At 43.3% G+C, this 26,678-nt stretch overlaps 1 protein-coding gene across 1 annotated transcript in view; it reads right to left on the bottom strand.

Moving 5' to 3' along the window:
• MAP1B (microtubule associated protein 1B) overlaps positions 1–26,678 on the bottom strand; it is a 70,603-nt gene that overhangs the window by 21,806 nt on the left and 22,119 nt on the right. Inside the window, exon 3 of the mRNA XM_062600661.1 lies at positions 656–738. Within this exon, the coding sequence (XP_062456645.1) occupies positions 656–738 (83 nt within the window). The remainder of the gene's footprint in view (positions 1–655; positions 739–26,678) is intronic.

Raw genomic sequence — 26,678 nt, 5'->3', positions numbered from 1 at the left:
GAAGCAGGGCCACTTCTTTCCCAACAGAAAGTTTACCCTGCCAGTGCTTTCCAGCACTGTCTATTATCCCTATTTTTTCAACCTTCAGAATCTAACTGGTTGATTTTCTCTAATTTGTCTTCAAACTGCATGCTCAGTTCTTTGACTCTCTCCTAGCAAGTTCACAAGGCACTGGCAACCCCTCTCTGGGGCATTATCCACAGCTCATTTATCACATCTTTTTAAAATATTTTTTTGAGGGAAAGGTAGATCAGAATGACCATCCTATAGACGGTAATTCTCCTCAAATATCTAAATTTGCGTCAGGTGATCTGGATTCTTTTCAAGCACTTTTTCATGTTTAAAATGGACATCCACAGCAATAAAGGGACAGAAGAAAAGCAGAAGCAATCTCACTGCAGCCGCCTCCACTCTGTTGGAAAGGGGATCGATGGGTTACGAGGGAGGCAGGGCTCAGAACAGAGGTGTCTGTCAGTCCTTCATTTTTGATGTTTTATCACAAGTCAGGGAAACCAGAAAGAAAAATCAAAGAATGAGGTTTTTGATGATGCTTGCTCCCTCCTAACACATACTTCCACCCACTGTCAGGACCTGCTCTCATCTTGTCCACATAACGAAGCTTTCATGACAATCCAGTGAAATATTTCTGACTTACCTCAGTGCTAACTGCTTCATCTGAGGGATTGATCAGGACTACAGTTTCTAAGACATCGCTTCTGTGGTGAAGAATTTTTTGACCTGCAAGCACAGAGAGGAGAGAAAAAAAGAAAAGAAATTAAACTAAACTAGCAATCCAGCACTGTATGAACCAGCACTTTCTATCAACTAGTTATACATCCTACTGCGAGACAGGTTACCAGAGTGTAACTGTTACTGACTCATGGGTTCAGAAATACCACCAGTACTTGTCCAGCAGGACAGCAATGCCCCTCTGGAAATTCAAGGTAATGAAGACCAGCTGGCAGCAGCACCGGGGCCTGCCCGGTCCCCCTCCTGGGGACCTGGCCTTGTACTTGCATGGACATATCTGCACCACCGACACAGCTGAGGCTGCAGGACTCTGTAGCATGCCCTGCTAGTGTTTCCCACAAGCTTTTCCAGGAGACACTAGCAGAGCATCGGCAGCAGCAAGAAAGCCGCCATGAGCAGCACACGTCCCCCACGAGAAGCACAGCAAAGGCTGGGGACTGACACTGCCCTGTCCGTCGCCGCTAGCGGGGGCAGTCTGTGGGAGCAGGGCAGGGGACTGCGGCTGTCCTGGAGACCTGGCACCACGTGCTGCACCCTCGTGCTGCACCCTCGCACCGCGTGCAGCTCAGTCTTGCCTCGGAGAAGCCTCTGGAGGCAAGCAGCCCCCACCTCAACCGCTGGTCCCTCACAGCACCAACCTAACCCACTTAACCCCCCGGCAATACCGTAGCAGGCAATGTTATACAACAAGAGCGAGCAGACATGCAAAATACGGTTAGTTCCTATATGCATAACGTCTGGGTAATTTTTGGTGCAGCCTCACAGTCCATTGGCTTTCCTACTTGGTAGTTAGTCTGGCTCTGTGTTTAATAGTGATATTCATCTGACTGGGAGTGGATGCCAGAAAAACACAACAGGACTCTTGACATTTTTTTTCTTATGGTAATTGGCAAGTTCTTATCAGCGTCTCTTTCTGTGAGAACCGCAGTGAGATTAATTAGCGGCTGTATTGTCATTCAGAAAGCCTGACTGGTAATTAGTCCAAAACACAGAATAGCTGTCTCTTCCAAGCAAACTGCTGGGTGTAATATTAATTAATTAAAATAATTAATTGCACTTAGAAGGAAGTACAAGGGACACAGAACAAGTCACCTACTTGCCAACATAGAAAAAACCCTCTGTAAAGAGACTTAAAAGAACAGCACCGATAATCGTAGTCGTGAAAAGAGCTCTGCGTTCCCGCGAGCACAAGGGCAGGGCTGCTGCAGCCTGGGACGGCGGGCAGCGGGCCGTTCCCACAGCCCCGGCTCCCCGCCGTGCCCGTGCCCACCTGCACCCGCGCCCACCTGCACGCCTCCTCCTCGCCCTGCCACCCGGCAGGGAGGAAAAAGCGGCACACGGCTCAGTGCGGGTGCAATTTGCCACCTCTTCTGCTGCTGCAAACCGGGATGCCGGTGCTAGGATGAGCCGAGTGGAGAGTTGCGCTCAGCAGCCCCGGGACAGGTGAGATACTTTGTGCCCTGGGTGGAAGGCGTGTCGCATTACTCTCCACTCACCCACTTAGGCTGGCACGTGCAGTATTTGCCAACTGTTTCTGGAAAAGCTGTACGCATCCTCCATCGCTGGAGGGATGCGATGTGAGAAGTTCTCGGGGAGTAGGTAGCTAACAAAGAAATGGGGGTGACTAGCAAAATCAGTCTTTTGAAGCAAAAAACCAAGAGGTAGAACAGCAAAACCAAAGAGGAAAATAAAAGAAGTCTGTGTCTTCACAGGAGCAGGAAGAAAGAAAAATTCAGAAGAGATTCAGAAAGGAATGTAAATCTTTAAAAGTGACGGAAAAAAATTGTTCTAGCATATAATGTGAGATGGGGGTGTTGTCTGCTCTCTCTTGCCCATGATTATGTGTAGAGACTTTTGGCTAATAAACTAAGTCACTTAAATCTAGTTTTCTTAGCACCTATTCTTTTCGGTGTTGGTTTTTCCTTTATTGAAAGAAAGAGACAGACTGTCTATATTAATGACAGGGGAGGAGGGTAGGTCTCACCCTGCAACATCCAGTTCTGGCATTATCCTTGTAACTCAATTTATTTTAATAGCTCTGCTTCCTTGCCTGACAGGAATGCATATATAAGGTTATATTCAATAAAGCATCCAGATGGCTCTGTTAGCAGAGACTCCTCCAGAAGATGCCCTACAATCTGATATTTTACTTATTCTGCAGGCTTCCCTCAAGTGAAGAGATTAGGCAGAGTTTACTGAAACTGATCTTCAGTGTTGTGAGGGAAATGAAAGAAATTGTCACTCTTCAGTTGCCATAGAAATTTCTTATGTAAAGGTTTGTGACAAGGAACAAATACTTTGCTTCAGGCCAGACTAGGCCTGCCTATTCGATCGGATGTTAATACATTAAAGAAAGGTAGGAAAGAAAAGCAGCTGTCCACACAGCCAGCTAGGTGAAGATGTATAGCTTCCACCTGACCCAAAGTACCGACTCTGGACTTGGCTGAAGCTGCTCCAAGTCGTATTTGCGCAGCAGGAACGGATGCCACCCGCAGAGCGGTAGCTCCTGCTGCCCGGCGCTGCCTGGGCTGGCGTGCGCGGGCCCCGCACTTCTGTGGGGCCAGCCACCAGCTCCCAGTGGTTCGGCCGTTTCCAGAGGCAAGCGAGCCGGTTTGCGAGATCTATACACACCCAGAGCCGCACGCGCGGCTCCCTCCCTCACAGGCACCTTCGTGCGAGCACGTGTTACTGCTCACTACGCGGGGCAGAGACGGAGCGCCGACAGTGCGAGCCACTGCGAGCACCTCCATCCCACGTAAAACTTCCCCAGAGTCTCTCTTTGCGGCTCTTGGTAACACGGTCCTGTGGCACTGCCTGAGAAATACGGAATACATCTTTCACAAGAACTGCCGACAACGCTGTAAGAGCAGCCCAGACTTACGGCTCACATTAACACTCGGTAACGCTCGGTCAGAACGAAGGAAGAGCTCCCGCTCCCGCGGGAACAAGTTTGTGGGACAGAAACAAGGAATCACAGTGCAGGACTAGAAAGCCGTAACAGCACTTCGGAGACTGGAAAGAGCTTGCAACCTCTTAAACTATATGTGGAGCAGGAGAATCTGAGGCTTTTGTAGAACATTTGGGGTTGCCTTAAATGAACTTTACTTGATCGTTACAGCAAATCTTTATAGCTTTGCTAAAACATTTTTTTGGAGTGTCAGAATAAGACAGAAAGATACTTCCAGGTTGCACAAAGTGGTTAGATTTTGCCCTCTTTGATTCTGGAAAGCAAGTAAGTTCTAGCTAAAGAATTCAAGAACTAAAGATTAATTCTGTTTGGAAGAAATCTAAGTATCTGCTCATCTTTGGTTTTATTAAATAAAGCTTCAAATTAAAAACAGATATTCATTAAGAGTCTTGGCAGCTGCTTGATTCAGAACCAGTCCAAGAGAGATGAGAAGTAAATACCCTCTGACAGTTGCTTAAAGGGTGAATCCCACGTGTATCATCCCAGTTTCTATGGTCACAGGATCACATTGCTCATCCACTCAGCCAAATATCGATGTCATTTACACTAGGATTACTGAGCTGAAGATGGTGTTAGTAACACTTTTTACACAACCAGCTGAAGTTTCCTTACTCATACAGTTGATCTTTCCAGGCCAATCAAGCAGCATGGGCCCCATGCCCGCTTTTAACAGTGATTATATTGCAGTTCATTTTGTACAAATGTAAAACGTAAATGAATGGCTAGGGACAGAAAGCAAGTTCTGTTAGCAATCTTGTTTAGTCCAGGATCGCTAGTGACACACTTCTCGTAGCTGGGTACGCCTGTGCAATACCGTCCTAGGGGGACGCATGCCATAGGCAACAAGCTTCCTGCGCCCCAGTGCTGACACCAGCATTCACTTGCTCCCCATAAATCAGAATAGGCCACATGTGGAGGAAGGAGGCAAATTGCTTCCATGATACCTCTGGCAGAAAGGGAGAAGACCTTCTCTCTGAAAATGAAAGCTGTTTTGCACCCGAGCTCACATTCAAACACAAGCCTTTGGCAATTTTAAGCATCTATTATCTCACTGTAAAGAACTTTAAAGCTTCATTTCTCTTCCAGAGGCCATGACCGCAGTGCTAGGCCAGTCGCCAGGATGGGTGGCAATTGCAGCTGGCTCTGCATGCCAGGCTGCCCAGCAAAACTTCCCACTCACTGGGAGCAGGGAGCGAAGCCTCAGCAATGGGAAATGCCCCATGCTCCGCACTCCTAAATCACCTCAGTGCACACAGTCCCCTGCATGCCAGTGTCTTGCAGAAGAGTCTCTGGATTACTACACACAGAGGAGAAAAAACCTTTGAAATGAACCATAAAACATGCATTTCAAGAGTTCTTCTACTCTGAGATGTCTTTAACAGAGAAATACAATCACTGAAGACATTTTCCTAACTGAGCAATGCTGTTTTTGAGGAGCAGCAATGTGCAGCCCTTTTCTCAACACTTCTGGGTAGAGATGGCAAGAAAGAGTTGGAATATTTTCATCTCTGCTACGGAAAAACCCCTGTTTACGGGTGTTACAAACACATCCACATCTGAAAAGCTTGATCTTCACTGCCGTTACATCTATGATAAGTAAGAGGCAGATGATTCAAAAACACTGGCAGGGAAAGATTTCAGGTATGTGGGTGAAGAGGGGGTTCAGGTAGGAGTGCAGGGGAGGAAAGGAAGAGAGGAGGGATTTTACACTCAGTTTTCATGCATCCAAACATTAAAGATCAAGGCATGGGCAAGTCAAGCAGTCCTTTACATTTAATTCATTAGAAGAAACAACCTGCTTAGCAAAACCAGAAGTAACAAATGGCCCGAGGCACATCACAAAAATCTTCACCACTGAACAAGGTGTCAGATGGAACGTGATTTGGAGCAGCTGGGACAATACTGGCTATACTGAAAGACAGTACTGTAGCATGTCAGTCACTATTCTGGAAAGCAACAACTGATGTTCATCAGTTGTCTCAACTACATGCGTTTCAGATTTACCATACCTGATAAAGAAAGGTTATTGCAGTCTCTGCCTGCAATCCATCTAAAACATTAAATTCCTTTGGAAAAAAAATAGATCTTTTTGCCCAGCAAAAAATACTGTAATAACCCTTAAATTTTAAACAGGTTCAAACTTCTGGCTATTTTACCTTATTTTTCCAGTGAGGAATTCAAATATGTCTTCTGACAAGGACATGTTAACCTTGGTATCAGATTAGGATGGTTGCTGTGTGTTATCAATCGAGTATTTTGACCTCTGTTTGACTGATCATGTGATAGGAGCTATTTTTTATACTAAATTAATAAATCTGTTTTTCCTTGTTTTTGACAGCAAGATCATTAGACATAAATTGTCAAATAACACTATCATTTTGACCCCCAAACCTGTCCTCTATCAACCTGGATACACTACATTGCAACAACAAGGATTTCAGACCAAGAAGAAAGGATCAAGATTCCCTTTTATGGCAGATTATCAATTATCTGAAGGAATCTTGTATCAATGATATGCAGCACTCCAACCCCTTCACCTTCTCTGTTGAGATGTACATCAGAGTACTTTAAGCTTCCCGCTGACCTAAATTGCAAGCTGGAGAAATAGGTAAATCCACAGCATTAAGCAGAGTAGTGGATCTCCTATAGCTAAGAAAGCAAATTATAATTTCATAAAAATTTGTAGTTCTCTGTCTGCAGATGGGAAGAAAAAGATTTGCAGACTATGGAGAAATGGCCATGTAACATTCAGGCATGGACTGAGAGAGCAGAACTTCAAAAAACACCTCCCAGGCATGCTCTGAGAAGCCTGCAGGTCATGCCAGGGAGCTGTAGAGGCCAATCAGTCAGTCTTAAAACTCACTGACATGACGGGGCATGCATAACACAGGCATAGCTCTATCTACATCAGAGGAGATGTAGTCACTGCCTCAAGGGCTTAATTTGACCCAATGACTTCTTAAATTTAAGCTAGGTGAAAGGAAGAAATAATCATTTTTTCAGAAAGAACTCTTACACATAGAGATATAGATAGATATATATGAATATCAGAATACTTTGCTCATTTCTGCATGCGAATAAAATCCATACTTGCTAGGATGCTGAGTTGGCATGACAGCTGTGAACAAAAAGTCAACTCTACTAAAACATTCCTGAGCCCTCTGACAGCGACAAAGATTTAGAAGATTGAGACTGACTGTAAAGTGTTACTGTTTTCCTTGCAATTGCTGGAACCTTTTGCAATCTGAATACAATTGTTACTTTAGATTCAAATCCAACATAACATGCTTTTTATAGAGAGTTATGTGTCTGCTCTAAAATGTTAGGTTAATCCTTCTTGCCGTCTGCTGTGCTGAAGCACTGAACTGTGCTGTGACTCTGCAAGAAGCATAAATCCCCCATCCTCCAAAAGGACATCTCTAAAATTATCCTCTCCTCCCTGCACAAATGCAATTCATATTCAAGTTTCACACTGTTCAGCCACAGCCTAGTGATAATTAAACATTTTTCCTACCCATATCTGTCTTGCAACAGTTTGTCAACTAAAAATTCTCAAAGGAAATGTCCTGTAGTGTATTGTATTTTAGGATTTTTGAAATTCACTTTTATTTAATGAAATAAGAGTAGTTGGATATAATTTTATTTTAGTTCTTGAGTAAGTCCTTACCCTGTCATACTTCATTTGCGTTTATATGGCCAGGTAAGTCACAGAGCCCTGCAAATAGAAAGCTGGACACAAGATGCTGATGCAGCCTGAGCAGCCACTGCCAGATGCAGCCTGCAGTCCCTATGCACGCACCCAGCCGGCCCGGCCTCCTTCGCAGCTCCTGGGCAGCAGCGAGGGAAAGCACGGCGACCCATCGGTCCTAATATTCAGGGCTGCATCGGTATCTTCTGCCTCCAGGTTTAATCTCTGATACTTGCAGACCTATGAAGGGAGCTGTGCTGGGAGAACCACCTCTGCCTTGAGTAGTGGCAGGGGACTCCACAGCACCGGGAGCGAGGCCCACCGAGATCTTTCGAAGTAAATTCAGTGCTTTAAATCACGTTGCTTTCCACACACCTTGGTGATGAACAGACCAACTGTATCAACTTTTCACAGTAAGTACAGATTTCTTGCACGATTTGCCAACTTCACGTGACATCTAATTTGCTGTCAAACTACTGCTCTTTATCAAGTGGAGGCAAACTGCCGGCCTTTCACTCCCATCTGTTACCATCAGGTGCAGATTATCTCCCTCAACCATCTTTTCTCACCTTCAGAAACAGTGTTTTTCACATAAGTCTTCACGCTTTGCAGTTTTAGGGCTCTAAGGATGACTGTAAGAACACAAAAAAATCTCTTCCGAATGAAGAAATACTGCAAAAAAGTACTTCGAAACACAGACGAACCAGATTAATCTAAAATATAGGAGTTGATATATCATATATATGTTAAGGCCTACTAAAACAGTTTTAACTGCCAGAAGAGGGGATACAACACAGAAACTGAAGCAAATCCACTAGGGATTTCATTACTGATATCACTGTGACTCTGGACAGGAGTGGAATTTAAACCCAAGGTAGCTGAATAGCTAAATAAAATCTCAGAGCCAAAAGAGAACAAAAGCACATCTCTGTTTATATACTGCACTTGCAGCACTAGCAAAATCCAGTGCTCTGGATAAATGGGTTCCCTTTGACTTTGCTTAAGGAAAAATATATCCAAAACTCAGTCAACAGCACCAATCTGTTTAACAGATTCAGCTACAAGTTATTGCTATTTAGCAATAAAATATGCCACAGACAGGCAAAAAGGCAAACTTCTAAGAAAGTAGCCTCTTTTTTGTTGGTTTTCTTAACCAATATTTTTGGCAAGGAACACTGAAATATTTTAAGGAGAAATTTAAGACAGAGAGGTTGCTCAGCGGGTGAGTGGCTGTCTTTAACTATTGAAATCCTCCTTCAATTAGGGGACCAAACATCTTCGATTCCCTTTCCATCCTAGGATAACCATTTATTCTCGAAATTTATAATTTCGTATTTCTAGGGAACTACCTAATATCCAAACCAGCTGTTGCAGAGATATCTGGTTCTTGGCGGTGGTTTTTGCCTTCCGTGTGATGTCTAATGGTTGCTGCAGTCAGGCACAGCTGCCTCCAAACTCCGCCACTTCCAGTCCCTGTCCCCGGTTGTAAGAACTGCCTCGTTCAATAGCACCTCTGTAGTCCACGTGGCTTCCAGCAGCCAACGCCTCATCCTGTCCCCTTCCACCCTGTCCCTCTCCCTCCCTTCCTGATTGCTTCATGTGGGCTCTCACTAACAGTTCATTTACGTGAAGCCCCCAGCTCCCTCAGGAATCACCCTTTAAACCCTGAAATCACACATTTCAGAGATGGCTAGAAGACTGCAGCACTCATCAACATGGAAATCCTCCGTCCCCTGCTCCTCTTCATATGCATCTCTCATGTCTTATTCTTAAATTGCTTTGTCCTTAAAGGCTTTCTACATAAATTGCAAATTCTTTCCCATTATTTTCAAGGCAATAAATAGCATTTATTTATGCTCCATGTAAACAAAACTTAGGATCTTTCTCCAAAATATTCACAGTTCAGAGTGGCTTACTGAAATGCATGTTTTAATCTTGCTTAGGAATATCTCCATACATTAGTCTTGTAGACTAGATATCTAAATTCACTGAACAACTGCTTTACAGGGAGTTCTATCTTTAGAACAAATCTGGTAGGTGTGAAAGGATTTTTATCCCCATAATATAGAGATAAGGGAACAATTTCTCCAAGGTCAGACAGAAATGGAAACCTGAGTCTTCAGACACCAAGCAGAGTACCTTGGCTGCATAATCCATTTATTTCACTACGTGCTGCATTAGAAAATATTACATATTTAAAAAATATATGTATAATAGGATTACTAAGTAACCTTTAACTACTTTCCACTGTTCAATGAGTAGCAAGAGGGTATTCAACACTGAAATACTTCCACAAATCACTGCCTGGCTAAGATGTCTATATAATTTAACAAATAATAATTTTACCACTCCATACATTGAAACTCTTAACTACAAACAGCAAACAAAACCTGGAGCCTACTAAAGTTGGTGAGAATTTGTCAGTGACTATCTAGCAAAAGCAAAGCAATTTTACATACATTTCATAAACGTGACACAGGGGTAGGCAAGTGGGAGCTGCTCTGCAGGCAGTCGTCCTGCGCTGCACGTCTCCTTGCAAGCACCTCTGCTGCAACTTGCCTGTTTTAACGGCGAGTTAGTAAGTCAACGGCACGCATGCCCCGGTCAGCCCTATATTTTCAGGATGCAGTCCGTCCGTTGTCTCATACTACCCTCAACCTTAAGCGCATGGGAAGCGGCTCGGGCAGCCGTCCGACGGGAACGCGGAGGCAGGCTGCAGCCCGGCTCCGTGGGCGCGGGGCGCTGGCTTTCGGCTGCGCAGGAGCTGGCAGCTCACCCGCACCGCGAGGGCGACCGCAGTGGTGCAGAGCTGACTCATCGGTTGTGAAGGTCACTGAACGTCCTAGGCTGAGACTGCGTGTGGGAACGTTACTAACCAGAGAAGGGACAGAGAACAGCGCAATGTCACAAACCATCTTACCTGTCTAGAAAAAAGGAAATTTCTTCCTTCACCACCACAAAACATTTTGGACACAGAGACTAAAACAATCATGAGCGCAGCAGCTTGGTTCCCGATGTAATTTATTCTGTAATAGTCCCAACAACATGATATTTTAACCCTGCTCAGTTACTCAGAAAAGGAAGATCTCTTTCACATCCCAACTTGGTATAACTGTCAAACAGAATCTTATTTGGGAAAACTGTTACTTCTTTCTCGGTATCTCCGTGGGTCATTACATCACGCCCCAGTGTTTATCGAATAGCACCATATATTATAATTCACAGGAATGGTTAGAAGCAGAAGTATTCTGTTATACTGACTGATCACTGCATGCACAACACTGCTGGGAAAACTACTCAATGGGCTGCAGAAAGATGCTAAGCAAATTTCTGCATCACAGGAAAAAAAAAAAAACGCCCAGGACTTTTTCCCAAAAGGCTACCTATTATGGAAAAGAAACATCAGATTTATTTGAATGACTTCTTACAGCAAAGTGCGACTGCGCCAGTGCGCACTGAACAGAACGGCGCCTAACTCCAAACCAAGTGCCACCGCAGGGAAAGCACCGCCGAGCTCAGCGGGGCTGGAGGAGGCTCTCGGACTAGAAATACCTGCCGCTGCACGCAAGGCTTAAACAGGAGATGCCAGCGTTACGCTTCTCTCTGGTGGAACTGAAGCAAGTGCCCACGCTCCTTACTGTACTTTCAAAAAAATCTCAGTTAAAAGGTACTTCACCGCCTTTAAATGTTGCCATTACTAAAATCTCCCTTTTTGCCGTTGTCTGGCCCTCCGGCGGCGAGCCCGGGGCCGAGGGGGCTGCGCTTTCTTTTTCCAGAAACCTGCCTCTCCTCAGCCCTCTCTACCTGAACACATTTTTAGTCTTTCACTCCTCTGCAGGGAGACCTCTCTGAATCCTGATGGTTTCACGAGGTCTCTGGTAACATTTCCCAGTTGCCGCAATCTACTGGCGGAGGGGCTCTCGTCACGGTGGCAGCTGAAGCCAAACCCCCAGCTCCGACTATCGTCCTCTGGGGGTGCTTCTGATCCCGGGGCCGCTCCGCAAGCGGGGCTGCGCTTTGAGTTCATCTGCCACCCCCGGGGAAAGCCAAAACCACCCTGGGGGATTTCAGACGGGGGGAACCCATTGCTCCCCTTAAGCAGATTTTCTTTGATAGGTATTTCTTACGTATCAAAGTTTCTCAGTTTATTTACAATTTCTATCTTTCCTCCGAGTTCAATGCAGAGGAGAATTTCAGTGGCTTGGCAGCCCATGAATAATGGACGACAGGCCTGTTTGCCAGCACCGAGGGCTGTCGCAGCGGGGCTGCGTTCCAGGTTAGACGCTTAACTTTGCACACTATAAAATTATTTGTGGTTGACTCTTCCAATAGTGTCACAACCGGTAAATTTTCTTGGGGAAAAAAATCCAGTTTGTAACCTATCATTTATACACACACACATACACACACACACACACACACACATATATATATATACACACACCCCTTTATATATCCATATAAAACATTCATTATGTACAATAAAAATCCCAGGTTTCTTCAAACCACGAGATTGTTTGCCAAAACACCTTCTTAAACATAATCTACCTAACGATACTCTTCAAAAGGACTTTCTGTTTTTGTGAGGTTGTTCTCTCACTGCAGCTCTACCCATTTCCTGAACGAATCACAAAATTATAATGGTTGTGTTACAAGGGAAAAGTTATATTTTTGAGTATTTGTTTTCAGTTTTATGTACTTTAGAAACTTCTTATTCTGCCAGCCATATATTATTACTATCAACTAATTTACCAGCTGTGGAATACACTTGAGGCCCTGCAACCACTGCAAAACCACGAAACCCAAGCAGGCTCTGTGCTGGTAAGCCTTTAATGAGAATTGGGCTTAAGCTTTTCCCCTGGCAACCATCCAGCTCCCCCGTTCCGTGGGAGAGCTGGCCCAAAGCTCGGATTTTGCTTTATACATAGTCAGTGAAAAAAAACACACAGATAAGCAGCATTACTAATCAATTGCTGAACCTGAATTCTCTGTCATATTCTAGCAGCACAGGCTTTCCTGGTCTAAAACAGCAGAGCGACTGCTCTGCCAAAGGCAGAGATCTTGCTGTGCAAGGCAAGAGACCTATCTGAAAGCCTCAAAACACCTTCATCCTCTGGAGCTTTAGGGAATGTGGGCAGCTCTCCACTGTGATGGTTTTACACAAATTGCAAATATAACATGAAATAAACTGCCTCTGCCTACAATACAGGCAAGTACGATTAATTAATTCCATGTTTTCATAAAGAAGAAGATGAGAAGGTGAACCTGCCAGGTAGATGTTTCAGCACAATGAACATCATTTTAGTTTTCACTTCTTGAATTAAAACAAGCCCTAAAGTAGTCCCTCTAGTCTTTATCCCTAAATTTTCCTACAATGTGTTCAAGTACAAGCAATTGGGCCATATTATGAGACTGAAAAAGACAACGCGATCCTGTAATTTGAACATCAAACATAAGTAGGGAGGGGGGGAAAAAAGGCAAGTATCTTCAGGAAATACAAACCCATGTCCAAACATTACTTTGAAAAGGCAATTTCATTTAACGTGTAAACTCTAAATTTTACCAGGCAGCTACCCGAATCAGCGGTGGAACCCGCAGTATCACTGAGCCCTCCATGAACAACCAAACGTAACGGCTCGTATGCACGGATAGGCCACGAGAAGGAAAGGCCCATCCTTAGAAACCAGACGGATTTTTTTCTAGTCCACCGTAAGTAAAACCAAGAGTCAGTGCAGTATAAAAACCTCCGTTTTTCGCGCGCGACTACGCGCTGTCCTGTAACGCCCTACTCCTTTAACAGGGCAGCTCACCAAAGCCGCTTCACGCCGTGTTTCTGCTGGAAGCCTGGAGCGGCACAGCGGGACGGTCCACCCGCCCCGCGCGAGACAGGGCGCCCCAGCCAAGTTCAGCCTTTCCCCGTCACACAAGGCAGCGCGTTTGCTGGGACAGGCCCTCACGAGCCACCTCCTTCGCGCAGTTATCCCCAGTTTCCTCGTGTATTGTCGCCCGTAACCTGAGGCACCTGGGGGCTTCTCCGAAGCTCAAGCCTTTGAAGTCAAACTCACTCCCGAGCTTCTCCCTAGGCAGAAGGCGCCGCCGCCGCGCCCGCAGCCGCCCTCTGAAGCGGGGCCCCGCGGGCGGCCCCCGCGTGACCGGCTCCGCCGGCACGTTCGAGCGGCCCGCTGAAACCCGCGCCACGCGTCGACGCTAGTCACCCAAGCACGGAAGAGGGCAAAGGCTCACGCTGCCGCGGAAAGGAAGAGCATTTCGCTAAGCGTGAGCCCTGCCTCGGCCTCCGCCGCCTGCCCCCGAGCCTGCTCGCCTTCGCCCAAACCCGCGCCGACGTCTAAAAATCACTGATCATCCTTCATGCCTCAAAAATACAAACCTCCGCAAATACTTAATGTCACCCCGTGGGAACAGTCATGCAACTTTGGCCAGGCCCTTTGGGAAATTGTTCAGAAACCTTTAGTATACCACGATTTCTAAAACTTTCAGGTCTATTCTTCCCGTTACGTGCGTGCTAAACTCCCGTTAATGCAGTAAGTTATGTGCACATAACAGCGAAAGACTAAACTCTTCATTGTTTGTGGTGATCAGCCCTATGCTGCTCTAGGAAAAACCTCCAGGATATCGCAAGTACTGTGGGGAGTTAATCTCATTACACACTGCTAACAGCATTTGAGGCAGTGTTTGCTGCTTAAATCAACCCTAGGTGACCACCTGGTGCCCTGCAACGGGAAGGCTGCTTCCACAACGCACGCACGGACCCGGCTCTGCTTAGCAGATTGATCTGTAAAGTGCTGCCACTCTATTCTCCCGACACTTTCTCCCCCACCGAGAACAACATGTGTTTTTACTTTCAGTTTGCATATTTGTAATTACATGATACAGCATTTTCAATGAATTTTTAACCATACAGACACTTAAAACTTTCTGGTTTGGGGGAAGAATCACGATTTCAAATATAGAGATGTGTATTTAGGAACGACTATATCGTGATGCTCTTCAGTGCAACCATCACACAGGCTGATCTGCTTCAGTTACCGTATGATCAGCCTCACCTAATACTTTCCAAAAGAAAAATTGCTGCAGGGCTGGTTTTAAATACTCTTCAAGACAGAGATCAGAGAAAATAAACACACCTGTGAAAGAGAAACACTACACTGAAAACCATGTGAGATGTCTCTTTTACTGGTCATCGTCATCTCGTCTATAGAGGCTGTCCATAATATTCTTAAATCTATATGGAGATACTTTTAACTAGGTTAATTTACCGTATATCAGTTAAATCAGTAGCACCATGCTGATTAAAACCGGCTAATGACCTGGCCCACAGATTGCACTTTTAACACAGAGTTGAGCAGAAAGGCCATCCGTCATTAAGTGACCAGCTGCAGGCAGCTACTGAGTAATTTCTTAAAGCAGGTTTCATCATACAAATTACATCATATTGTGAAAGAAAAAATAAATTGCTATTGGCAACCCTTGCTTCTCTATCTGACATCAAGAAATTTACAGAACTCCAACAGCGCTCTTCTAAGACGCAAACAGAGAGTATTTCTATTTAAGTAAGAAATCTACTCACTTACAGTAGGCTCAGGATTACACTAATTTCTCTGACTTGCATCCAGCTATGATGCTTTAGGGTACAAGCAGGAAGAATGGTAGCACAGATTTTTTAAACAATTTTCCCTTCTAATTACTTGTGGCAATTGACACCAAGTAGCCTCCAACAATGGATTGCCAAGATGAGACTTTAAAGATAATTAGAGAAGAACATGCCCGTACAAATGTGTCAAAACTGAAATCTAGAAATGTGTTGGCAGAATACTAAAATAGTTAATATGTTGCTATGGACATCAAGAAATGAGGGGTCTAATTAGAATACAAACACCGAAAAAAGAAATAAACAATATTTTTATTCTGTATTTTAAGTGTGCTCTCTCTATATATACATATGTATTCCATCTGGGCATTATATAATGATTCAAAACCATAACTTCTCTGAAGCGGTAGTTTGTAAGTAATACTGGGTAGATCTAAGAGACATAAAGGCTCTGTTTAAATTAGGTGATCTTGAACAGTTTGGATTTTCAAAGAGAGCCAGTCTACTTACTCATTATACTGGTGGGCCCTCCACATCTCTGGCTCCTTCCCCAGCAGGCCCCTGGCCACGTCATTATCTCTGTGCACTGATTGCCCCTGGAAACCTCGCTCCAGGAGTCCTCAAGTCTGGAGGCTCTTAGCTATAGCCAAAGGGTCATACTACTGAAATTATCTTCATACTGAGCTTCCCTTGAAAAAACAATCAGGGAATCTGACAGCCAGAGAAAACAGATCTTGAGAGACTAAGCTTTTTAAAAGAAGGTGATATACAGAATATGCAGATAACAGAAATCTCAAATCTCACATGAATGAGAATGAGGGTGAGTGGCAAATTCAGTAGACATGATAAGGATGGTTTTATTGAAACAAAGTAAGTATAAATCATTTACCAGTAGCTAATATCTTAATTTTGGGCTAGGTAGGCTTAAAAACTCCTGCAGAGTTCCTCTCTCTGCACACACACCTATAAAAAAATCTGCAGGATCTGAAACTGCAGAAAAGGGAATTCTATAGCATTTGCTAAAACTCACTGAAGATATTCAAAAGCTCTTGATAGTGTGCCCTTGGATACACACACACGTGCACATACATACACACACACAAAACGAGTTTCATTGCAAGATGCCACAAAGACCATTGGACCTGTGAAGGCAAAAACATTTTCCTGATTCAGATACTATGGTATGATGCTAAGTGTTGTCTGCACAGATATCTACAGAGCAAATGAAGGAAGTCATGTCCAAAAGTTCACTAGCAATAAGACAGTTAAGTGCTACAGTTAGTAAGTAGTGCCAATTAATAAGCAGTACCAACTAAAAACGAATGTGCTGCTTTAGCCACATCTCCCTTAAGGTGAGCAGTAGGTGTCAGCTCTGCACACACTGCATGAAGCAAGGTAACATCATCTTTGCACAAAGGGCAAGACTTCATTTCATTCTCAGAAGAAAACAAGCATTCTGTGTTACCTGCATTTCTTAAAGGGCAACATCTGAGATGACATCTTCAAAGCCACAGCACAGCCAGTTTGGTAGTTTATTTTATTTTAGTCTCAGCTGATACAGAATGATTCCCTTATTCAACTTGTAGCCCCTGCAGTGACGCAGAATGCGCTCCATACCCCACACTCCTCATTAGCACACAGTCTAATCTAGACTTAATAACATCGCACTCACTCCTGACAAATGTGCACCTTTCTCGCTCAAAACAGGACTGTCTTGGCTCACCACAGAAATAGTCTTTGAGACTTTTTTTAAGAACCCAGAAAAAATACCTAGTGATTAAAAAACGGTTGCTGGTTACAATGCCTTTCTCCATACAAGCCTAGCAGCGTGGGCTAAATCCTATAGGCTCCTATTCACTGTTAATAGGTCACTGCTTGGGCAAAATTGCATTCATTTTTTAATGAGTGTTTGAGTAAGATATGACATGCTGGTAGGCATGGGATAAGCGGCTCTATCTTTACATAAAGAGGTTATTTATTCTCTTTACATAGCTAAGAAAGAAAAGAAGAAAAACATATATCTTTCTAATAATCCCTGCTCCTGGGAACATTCAGCACCTACTCCTAAGCTGCTCACACATCCCCAGGCCAAGGAGAGAACCAGAAGATGCAGGTTTGGGGGCTGAGAAATGCAGCAAGGTCACCAGGGAGGTGAGCAGACAACACCCGGCCGCAGGAGAGCCTCGTCACAACCTGAGGCTGGTCCCTACGAGGGATCCGCAGGGAGATCAGCTCCCAGTTTCAGGATCCTCTGCTCCCAGGGCACTGATGGGCTGGGGCTGGGCTGTGCGCAGCACCGCCGTGATCTGCCAAGGGGGTAAATTTGCTTCTCCATCTCTTTCAGGAAAAGCCTGGTGGATTAGACCCACACTTCCTGCTGCCTTAAATGATGGCCAATGGCATACAAATAAATCTGATGAAGTTTTTAAAGCAATACTTCTGGCCTCCTCCTTACCATCCCTTACTTCCCGAAATGAAGGCCTCATCAAGTTTCCCAGATTTCTGCCAGTTTTTTCCTTACTCTGTTTTCCCCAAATATTATGGGTCAGGACACATGCTCTTTGGCAGAAGAGGCCAGGTCTTTAATCAGAGAGGTCTGTATCTACCCAGATCCCACAACTGGTTTCAGTTCAGAAGACAACAAAGCACAGGCTAGAATCCAACCAAATTCTGAGCACAAATATTGTCTGGCATGTCTACTAGACCCTAACTGTTATTGTTCACATGTTCAAAGTGAATGCCCTCAGAAAGATAGCTACAATTGCAGGAAATATCTTCTCTTTCAGATGCCAAAGAATAAACAACCAAAGAACCCCAAGCAAATTTGCACAAGTTGCAGATAACTTGTCCTTGGCTTAGTTGCTACAAAATAGAAACAGTCTTTGGTTCATTTCTCACAGCATATAGATTTAATCTATTTGCTATCACTGAATATTAAATCTTAATATGCAACTGTAAACACATCTCTGTTGCTCCCTCAGGTCAAAGCATGTGGCGTTATATTTTATATATGTATCATCAATCCATAGCATGTCTGCTGTTATTTTAATATAATGTCCCTTGCCACTCTCCTTTGAATGTTATAAACCGCTTTCATGAGCTGCTCAGAGATACTGAGAATTCAGTTGGTATTGTAATACTTTTTTTAATACATGCAACTCTCAGAAACACTTTATATCATTCAACAAAATCACATCAGATAGTTCTCAAAAATATTAAGGGCTCATTTGTATCTCCAAAGCACAGGTGTTTTTTTAAGCCAAGACTTTTGTATGTAAAGTGTTTTTGAGGAAAGGATATATTCAAGATCAGAAAAGAATTAGTAAGTCCAAATTAAAGTTTTAATTACACTAATGCAATTCTGTGCATCCTATATCAGAACGTTGTTTCTCCCCCACTTGACCTCCCCTGTATATTAACATACCTACGAGATGGTGCTCCATCCTTGTTTCTCTGAAACTGCACCTGCACACTGATCAGCCCCCATTTTCCCTGCCTGCTCCAAATGCTGGCGCACGTTTCTTCCTCCGTTGTCAGACTCCGAACACGTGCCAGTCTGCAGTCACCTCCATACTCACAGTCCATATAGCTTTCTCCTTTCTGTCATTTTAATCTCCAAGGAAAATATTCATCACCCATCTTAGCATGAGATGATCTATTAAGCAATATCTTCATTTCGATTACGTAACCTTAATTAACTGCAGCACACTTTCCCAGTTTTGTTTGCTACAGTAAATTCCAGGCCCTATGAATCACCAAAAGTGCTGCTTCTGGCTCTGCGCAATTTATTCCATCATTCCGCTCTTTCCTACTTGGAAACGCAATCTCCAAGGCCTGACATCAGCCAGAGCGATCGCGGCCGTTCAGGCAGGTCTGGCAGCTTGAAAGGGTCCGATTTCCCCGGCCAAACCTTTGGCAGCGCTGCCTACTGCAGCTCCTGGTGGCTTGGAAGGAAACAGGAAACCACCGCGCGCCCAAACCAGTGCCCAGCACCCAGCGGTGCAGCCCTCTCCTCCTCCCGAGTTAACCCAGGGGAGGAAAGATTTCCTCCTCCTAGGAAATACACTCACCGGTAGGAAAGTCCCTGATAATGTTAATCTTACGCTCACTGGAAAGCGTTTTTTCCAATAATACTTTTTTAATGAAACTGAATTTTTACACTGAGTTCATGAATGCTTCTGAAAACTGCAGGGGCAGCACAAAGGAGATAAGTTTTAACACATTTTATTCTCTCTGAAAATGTCTATATCGAGGGAAATTTTTTTAAAACGGCATTCTAAATGAGAACATGAATGCTACTGAAAGGGCATTTTCAAATAAAGTACGCTTTGCTCTTTGCTAAGAAATTTGACCAGCTTTGCCATTTTTATTCTTAATGACAGAGGTCAAAAGACTCCACTTTGCTCTCCTTTCGGCGCTCGTGCCCAGCCCCGGGAGGGCCTCCTTGCTTTATTCCTGTCAGGCCCCCGAGGGCTGCGGGGGCGGCAGGTTGGCCCCCGCGCGCCGCCGTGCCGCAGCTGCGGCCGCTGACCCCCGCTTTGGCCGTTACTTGCATTTCAGCCAGAATCGATGGAATCACTGGACTACAAAACAAATCAAAGCTCCCCACAGAAAACAAACGGCTTTTGGCAATCTAACTCAGCTGGTGAAATACTGAAACACAGAAAAGTTGGAAAGAATTGCACAGTCCCTAACCACGGATACGTTTCCAGGTAAGATAAAGAGTATGCATGTGTCAAAAACTATTTTAAGAAGGAAACTTTCTCTATAGTTGATGGTAACCTAGTTTTCAACAGCGAATCATCTCTGTTACCCAGCTTGAACACACCAAAATATGATTGGAAAACCAGTGCAGTAGAAAAGAGATTGAAGCTTAATAACTCTTCCTCTTTTTTTTTTTTCTCTATTTCTTTTCCCTCACCAAGTATCTTCTTCCGCCCTACCAAATGCTTCCCGTGCTGTAGAGGTCCATATATCCTGGCAGAACACTTGATTTGCAGTTCACAGATCGCTACCAACCCACAAGCTGCTGGATCGTACTGATCCAGAATTTGGAAACTTACTGTGTAGGCCAGGATCACCTATAACCCAGTAACCGCATCAGTGTTACAAAATTAGACTCTAGGAGAAAAATAAGAGGTGGGGAGAAGCAAAGTCAGAAACAAACTGCAGCATCCCTATACAATCTCTATGGACCATTGCTGCAATAACCCTGGCCTTGCCACGACCCCCTTTCTCCGGGGTACTCCCGCCGCGCCGGGCGCTAGCACTGCGCTGCTGGAGCGGAGGAGCCCTGTCTCCGGCGCTCCTCACGCCTCCGGGGCGGGACCGGATCCCTTCTGCTCTCCCTGCTCCCACGCCCCCTCCGGAGGGTTTGCATCACCCGGGTGTCAAGAATTGCTTGGGTGTCGCAGCCACATTCCCACCTAGGAGGGGGTTATATTTTACCGCTCGGATCTCCCTTGTATTTCTCGATGGATTACGTATTAGCTGCTTTTTTGCGATAATTTTCTGGATGTCATTAAAAAAGTTGTCACAGGTTTCACTCCACAGCTGCATTTCAAAGACGGCACTACCTGTTTTTCTCTCCGCATTTCTGTTTGCAGAGTTGTTTAAAATTAATTCTGGAGCTGTCTGTATTTTATACACTGATTTGCATGAGGTCTTCATTCCAGTTAGGACTATTGTGCATGGCTTGCAATAAAAATTGCAGAACTGCTATAGAATATAAGATGTTGTTATTACGTGCTGAGATAATAGTTCAGCTGTGTATATTTCTGATGCACCATCTATCAAAAATGCTGGAAACAGAAGAAACAGTATTAAGTTACACAGACATAAGGGTAGACTCAACTGCTTTCAGACAACAGAACTTTTTCCACTGACTTCAGCGGCAGTTGGACCAAATTACTAGAGAGATAGAGCCATTAAAAATAACATTCTAGAAAATATGTTTTACAAGATAAAAATATTGAATTTTTCACACTGCCAAAAATATTTTAGCGTGTTAATTAGCAATCCCAGAGAAACCAAACACTGACAGACTTTCAATGAATTAATACATTCACCATGCAATGCAACCTGAATTTTCCCATAGCTTCAAGAATGAGTTAATTGTGGATTAGTTCTTGGTTTAATATTGTGAACGCAGACATAAATTATTCATCCTCACTTGTATAGCTCTATATCCCATCTGCAAGTCGCATGGAAATTACCCCCTGGCTCAGATTCCATCTAATGTGAATTGGCATAGCAACAGTGAATTCAGAGTTATTCTGTCTCTAGCATGCACTTAGCAGTAGACCTAATAAATTCTAGCTGAGAACGTCTTTAATAACCGAGCAGTTCCTGCAGACTGTTCTGCAACATACACATGCATCAGCAGTCCCAGTATAAGCTCTCTAGTTCATCCATCAGAGGACTAATAGCTGTAGCAAATAGTGTAAAGAAAAATCAATATTTCAGTATAATGCTTAAAAATAACCTAGAAGTTCCTTTTTTATTAAAGATATCAATCAAATTTTACTAATTTAGGTCCAGCCCTTGCAGAAACATAACGTGTCTTTTTTTATTGTCTTGTTCAAGCTTTTCTCAAGTTTAAAAAAAATCCACATTTCAAAGTGCTATTTCTTAATCTCTGTGAAAAGATTATGCTAAAATACAAACAATGCTTAAGTCTTTGAAGGATAGGGTCCAGCCAAATCCATAAGTACACTAAATGTTGTGTGAATAAGGAGGCCAAAAGTAGGCTCAACATTACAGTATAGCTATTGTAATACTAAAGTTCTAAAATTTTCAGAAGACAATCTTTTGCTTTCTTACGTATTCATCTTATATATTAACTTTGACTGTATCTTACTGTACTGTTTAAAATGGTTTCAAAGAAATACATCTCAGAAGCAGCTAACTGTTTTAAATCACCACCTTTTAGCTCTTACAGGTACTTATTTCTTTAAGAGGATGTGCAAGTCACCACCCTTATTGCCACCCTAGTTTATGCTCTCTTTTGCTGCTGAAGACAAGACCCATCATATCAGATATTTATCCAGTGACTATTTAAGGACAAGTGAAAGATGAAAAGAAAAGTTATTTCCCTTCCCTCTTTTACCTTCTAGCATGTCTGATTTAATTCATGTCTGTCGTCTGTGATCTCCTCTTGTACAGCACACAGCTTATCAACCAACACACAGAGAAATGCATAATAAATATTTACTGTTTTCAAGATGAACAACAGTAGAGGAAGTATTTTGCTACATATAAAGAGAAATATTTTTTTAAACGGATATTGATGTTCTTTCTTCCCTATCTGTTGTATGAAAAGGGCAATGACTACCAACTGCAGAGTTAGAGTCCCAAAACTCAACTTTTAAGTGGCTTTTTCTTGCCCTAACAACCAGAAAAGGGCACGTCTTTGTCATAGGACATGGAGGAAGTATTAGAAGGAAAAACCTTGAGTTAAACACTTCAAGGAATTTTCACCATATCAAATTATTATGTGCTTTCCTGTTTCTTGCTTTTTTTCCCTCCATCTGGCCTCAACAAATGTAAAGAGGAGAAGAGGTTCTCTTCTGCCTGGTTGTTACAGCTAGGTGAAATCTGATTTAGAGAAAAAGGTACATTCCAACTTTTTTTGCACAGGGTTAAGACAATGCAAAGATCTGACAACTCAGCTTATATATTTACAGTTTACATATTTACACCTTGCAATGGAGTACACAATAATTCAAATCTTTGGATGCTACTCTCCATTATATTTCTCGATAGAGAATAGCCCAATGATAACATTTTCCAACTAACTGTTTGAAATTAAAGCATTTTTATCCATTAGCATATAATTAGCTTATAAGATCAAATGCTGACACAAGCTTAATCACTTCTAACATTGACTGAGTGAGATTTAGATTCCTTGTAGGAATCATAATATTGTTACATGGGTTAAGAATATATTCATAAGTATTATTCCAAGAGAAATGAAAACAAATGGGATGAATTCACTGAGAACATTAGTAATTTTCAGTTAAGAAATACTATCTCAGTTTTCATTCAGCTGTTTTCCTACATTATGCATCTTTGCTATTACCATTAATGTGAGAAAGTTATCTGCACTGCTGATTGGCCTTTGAAAAAAGAAAAACGCTTAAGAAAACATCTTGGGCAACAGGACTGTAGTCAGCTAGGGTATGAATTTTCCAGGTGCTGATGCCGTGCACACACAGCTGTCCGCAGAGGGTCCAGGATGACACCTCTGCTCGAGCCGCTGCTGTTGGGGAGTCTGAGGAGCAGAGAAAGGACGTTGCAGTCAGTCAGATGGGGCAGGGCCTCCAAAGCATAAGCCTTGAGCTCCTCATCACGGATCTTCCACTACATCTGGAAAGGAGTGCTACGTTACAGGGAACTGACAGCTTAGGAGGTCAGAGTGCAAGTGCTTCGAAAAAGAAAAGAAATCTCATCGTCCATCCAGTTTGAAGATATGTAAAAACAAACCCCCCCAAAATCACAGAATTGGGACCAGGCAAACATTTTTGAATTGAGCTTAAGAAATTTGGAATTGAGCCTCATGCTCTACTTGGAGAGCACCAAATCGACATTGCTTTCTTCAGCTAATGCAGAATTCTGTACTGTTTGGCTAATGTCTCCAGTTCAGGAGCGAAAACACAATAGAAATTAATAAACCAATTACCACATTTTCTAATCATTTCTAATCTAATCCCGCTTTCATCCAGGTCTCCTGTTCTACATCAACATTTTTATATGTGCAACAGTGACAGTAATATGCTTATTAACATCAGACTGGTTACTCAGCAGACAGAGGCAACAGAAATACAACATTAATGCTTATGAATTGTGAGGACAGAAAAGAAGAAAAGCCTAAAATTCTGTCCTTTCAAGCCTAAGGACCTAATCTAGGCAAACAAGAACTAGTCTTTTCACATACCTTTGTTACTTTGAACACTGCAACTTAGGTCTCAAAACTAAGGCTTATACTTCAGCACTTTCCAAGCCAAGGATGCATGTAAGAATATACTTAAGTGTTCCCTTGAAACAAGGCTTGAATTTCTGGCACTGTTATCTTGTGTTCACTATATATCGTATTACTGCATGAGAAAAGACAGCTTTTGGTTCTTCTATGAAATCTTGGCTACCTTTTATGATAATACATGGAATAGATTTATTAAGACTTACACAAGCTGCTGTCTCTACTCTCTACATGGAGGGGGGAATGTGTGCAAGATGATGTCTGGATCTTTTACTGTTTTTTTTTCCCCAAAGATGACAAGCTTCATAACAACCTCTGCAGAGTCCTCTGATCTGGCGTAGGAAATTCACAGAACCTATACAACCATAATGTAATTTCCTGACAAAAGATGTGGTTTCTTACATTTTCCCCTGGGACCCTGGGTATATTTCTCAGAAGACATCTGATAATACAAGTTCCTTTGTAGTTTACCTGTCAAAGCTAGGTTGTAACCTCATTGTAGGAATGGCCCAGTAGTATAAACACAAATATGACATTGTCAGCACTTTCTTTATAAGCTGCTGGCTTTGAGTGGTTTATAACTTGACTTTTACAACTTGCTTTGCTTCAAAAAAAGCATAGGAAGAAAAATGTCTATTGCACTATTTTTTTAATGAGCACCAAAAGTTTAGAAAAATACTGGGTTTTAAGTTATATCCCTAGTGTCCAAATTGTTACTGTTTTTTCTACAAATAAAAACAAAGTGCCATTCAAAACAGCCTCCTTCAGCTAAAAGTCTTCCTGTGAATCATCCAGTTCTGACTTTTAACACCCAGTGCCGTGGCCCGGGACCCTCCTCCCAAAGAGGAGCGCAGCCGGCTGCTGCCAGGAGAGAGTCCGAGGGGCTCGGGCAGACGCGGGCATCCAGGGGGACGAGCGCGCGCCGGGGCCAGCTGGGCCGAGGGCTCCACTGGGTGCTCCCCAAGAGAGGTCCTGCTCCCACCGGGCTCCGTCTCCATCAGCACCCACCGCGCCGCAGGGCACGCAGCCGCGCGGTCCGTAAGACCGACGCGACGTCAGTAGAGCTATCCGGAGAGAGAAGAATCGGTAGCAGCGCCGACTGGCTCCCCCCGGTAATACACGAGCTATACAGAGCTCCTCTGCCGCGAACGAGAGTTTTGCCGGCCTCCTTCCGTCAGGAGCTCAGAAGGGAAATTTGCTTAAACGAGGCACAGAGGGAAGGCTCGGCTTCCCCTCGCTCGTGTTCTGTTAAAGAGGTAGGGAAGGAAAATCTAAAACTCAACCATTTGTCAAAGCATCTTGCGCCAGATTTGGCTTTTACATCGTTTATGCAAATTATACACAGACACATAAACAGCTAATTATTTAAGTAGAGTCGGCATTCCTTTATAAGATCAGAAGCAGCAGTATGGTCTCCCAGTTGGGTACATATTCCCTAGTTCTGCATTTTAGCACTTTGTTGACAAATGCAGATTTCTTCATCATAAAACCAAGCACTGAAGTTCTGAATTATGTGACCATACCATGATGTGCTGCAATTTCTCTCTAATTATCAGGTTAGTACAGTAGAAAAAAGCTGTTAGTAAATGAATGAAATAATGAAAATCTATAAGGAAACAAACACAGCTCTTTAAATGAATTATATCTACCGTAGACTATTACTCTACCAAGAACTGGTCTGAACAGGTTGCCTGACTATTGAAGAGCCACTCACCTAGTAATAATTTAAAAGAGGTATGCTTTAAACAAATTCTCCTTTAGTACTAATTAACCTGAAAATAGATGTTTGAAGAGCAAATGTAATATAGATTGTATACCAGAGTGATCTTTTTTTTTTTTCGTGAGAACACACAAAAAAAAATTCCAGGTCTGAATTTCAGTGTAGGCTATTAATAAGTATTGCCTCCAGGGAGAAATCTATATTACATTAGAAATACCAAGATTTCTCTTGGGCTGGTATAAGAGAAATAACAGACTTTTCATCTTCTTCTTCTACAAGGTCTAGAGTCGACAGAATGCTTTTATACTTTTTTTAAAAAAGCACAGTAAAATGAAGACAATATTAAATACATTGCAGTTTGAGACAGCCAACAGCACATTTTCCTCAGTGAGGAACAAAAGCCATGGTGTAAGTCACTGGGTAATACCCAGGAAAGGAAAGCTGCCTCCAGTCCCTGTCACCACTTGCTTCTCTTCTCAGGCACCATTAGCCTAAATCTCTCCTAGAGGTGGCTACAGGATGAATAGACATGGCAAGCCTAGGTCTGGCATTTTTAAAGTTTGGATCTATCCTGGCTTCTATGACACTCACCAGTCACTGAGAGACCAAGAAGACAGCTGGTGGCCATGAAAACAGAGGTGGCCCTGGCTGACCGTCCCTTGTGGTTCTCCTTAAATGCTTGAGGCTGTCAGGGAACATGTGGCTCAAACGTCCTCAGAGCTAAGAGACTGGGCATCGCTCGCAGTCCGAGCAGATCACAGCCTCCACCCCAGGAGGGGAAGTCCAGGGATGTTTTGGTGCAAAGAGCCCACCGAATAGCCAAAAGGGAAGCAGAGGCTCCCTCTCTACAGGGTCTCTGCTAGTAGCAGCCACAAATATTTTTCTAGACAGAGTTTTGACATAAAAATATTGGAAATTTGGACATATGTGTAATAATAACAATTAAAAAAATTGAAAGTCATTCTT

This window comes from Rhea pennata, chromosome Z, assembly GCF_028389875.1.
Source record: "Rhea pennata isolate bPtePen1 chromosome Z, bPtePen1.pri, whole genome shotgun sequence".
Taxonomy (NCBI): Eukaryota; Metazoa; Chordata; class Aves; order Rheiformes; family Rheidae; genus Rhea; species Rhea pennata.
This window is presented reverse-complemented; position numbering and strand designations above follow the sequence as displayed.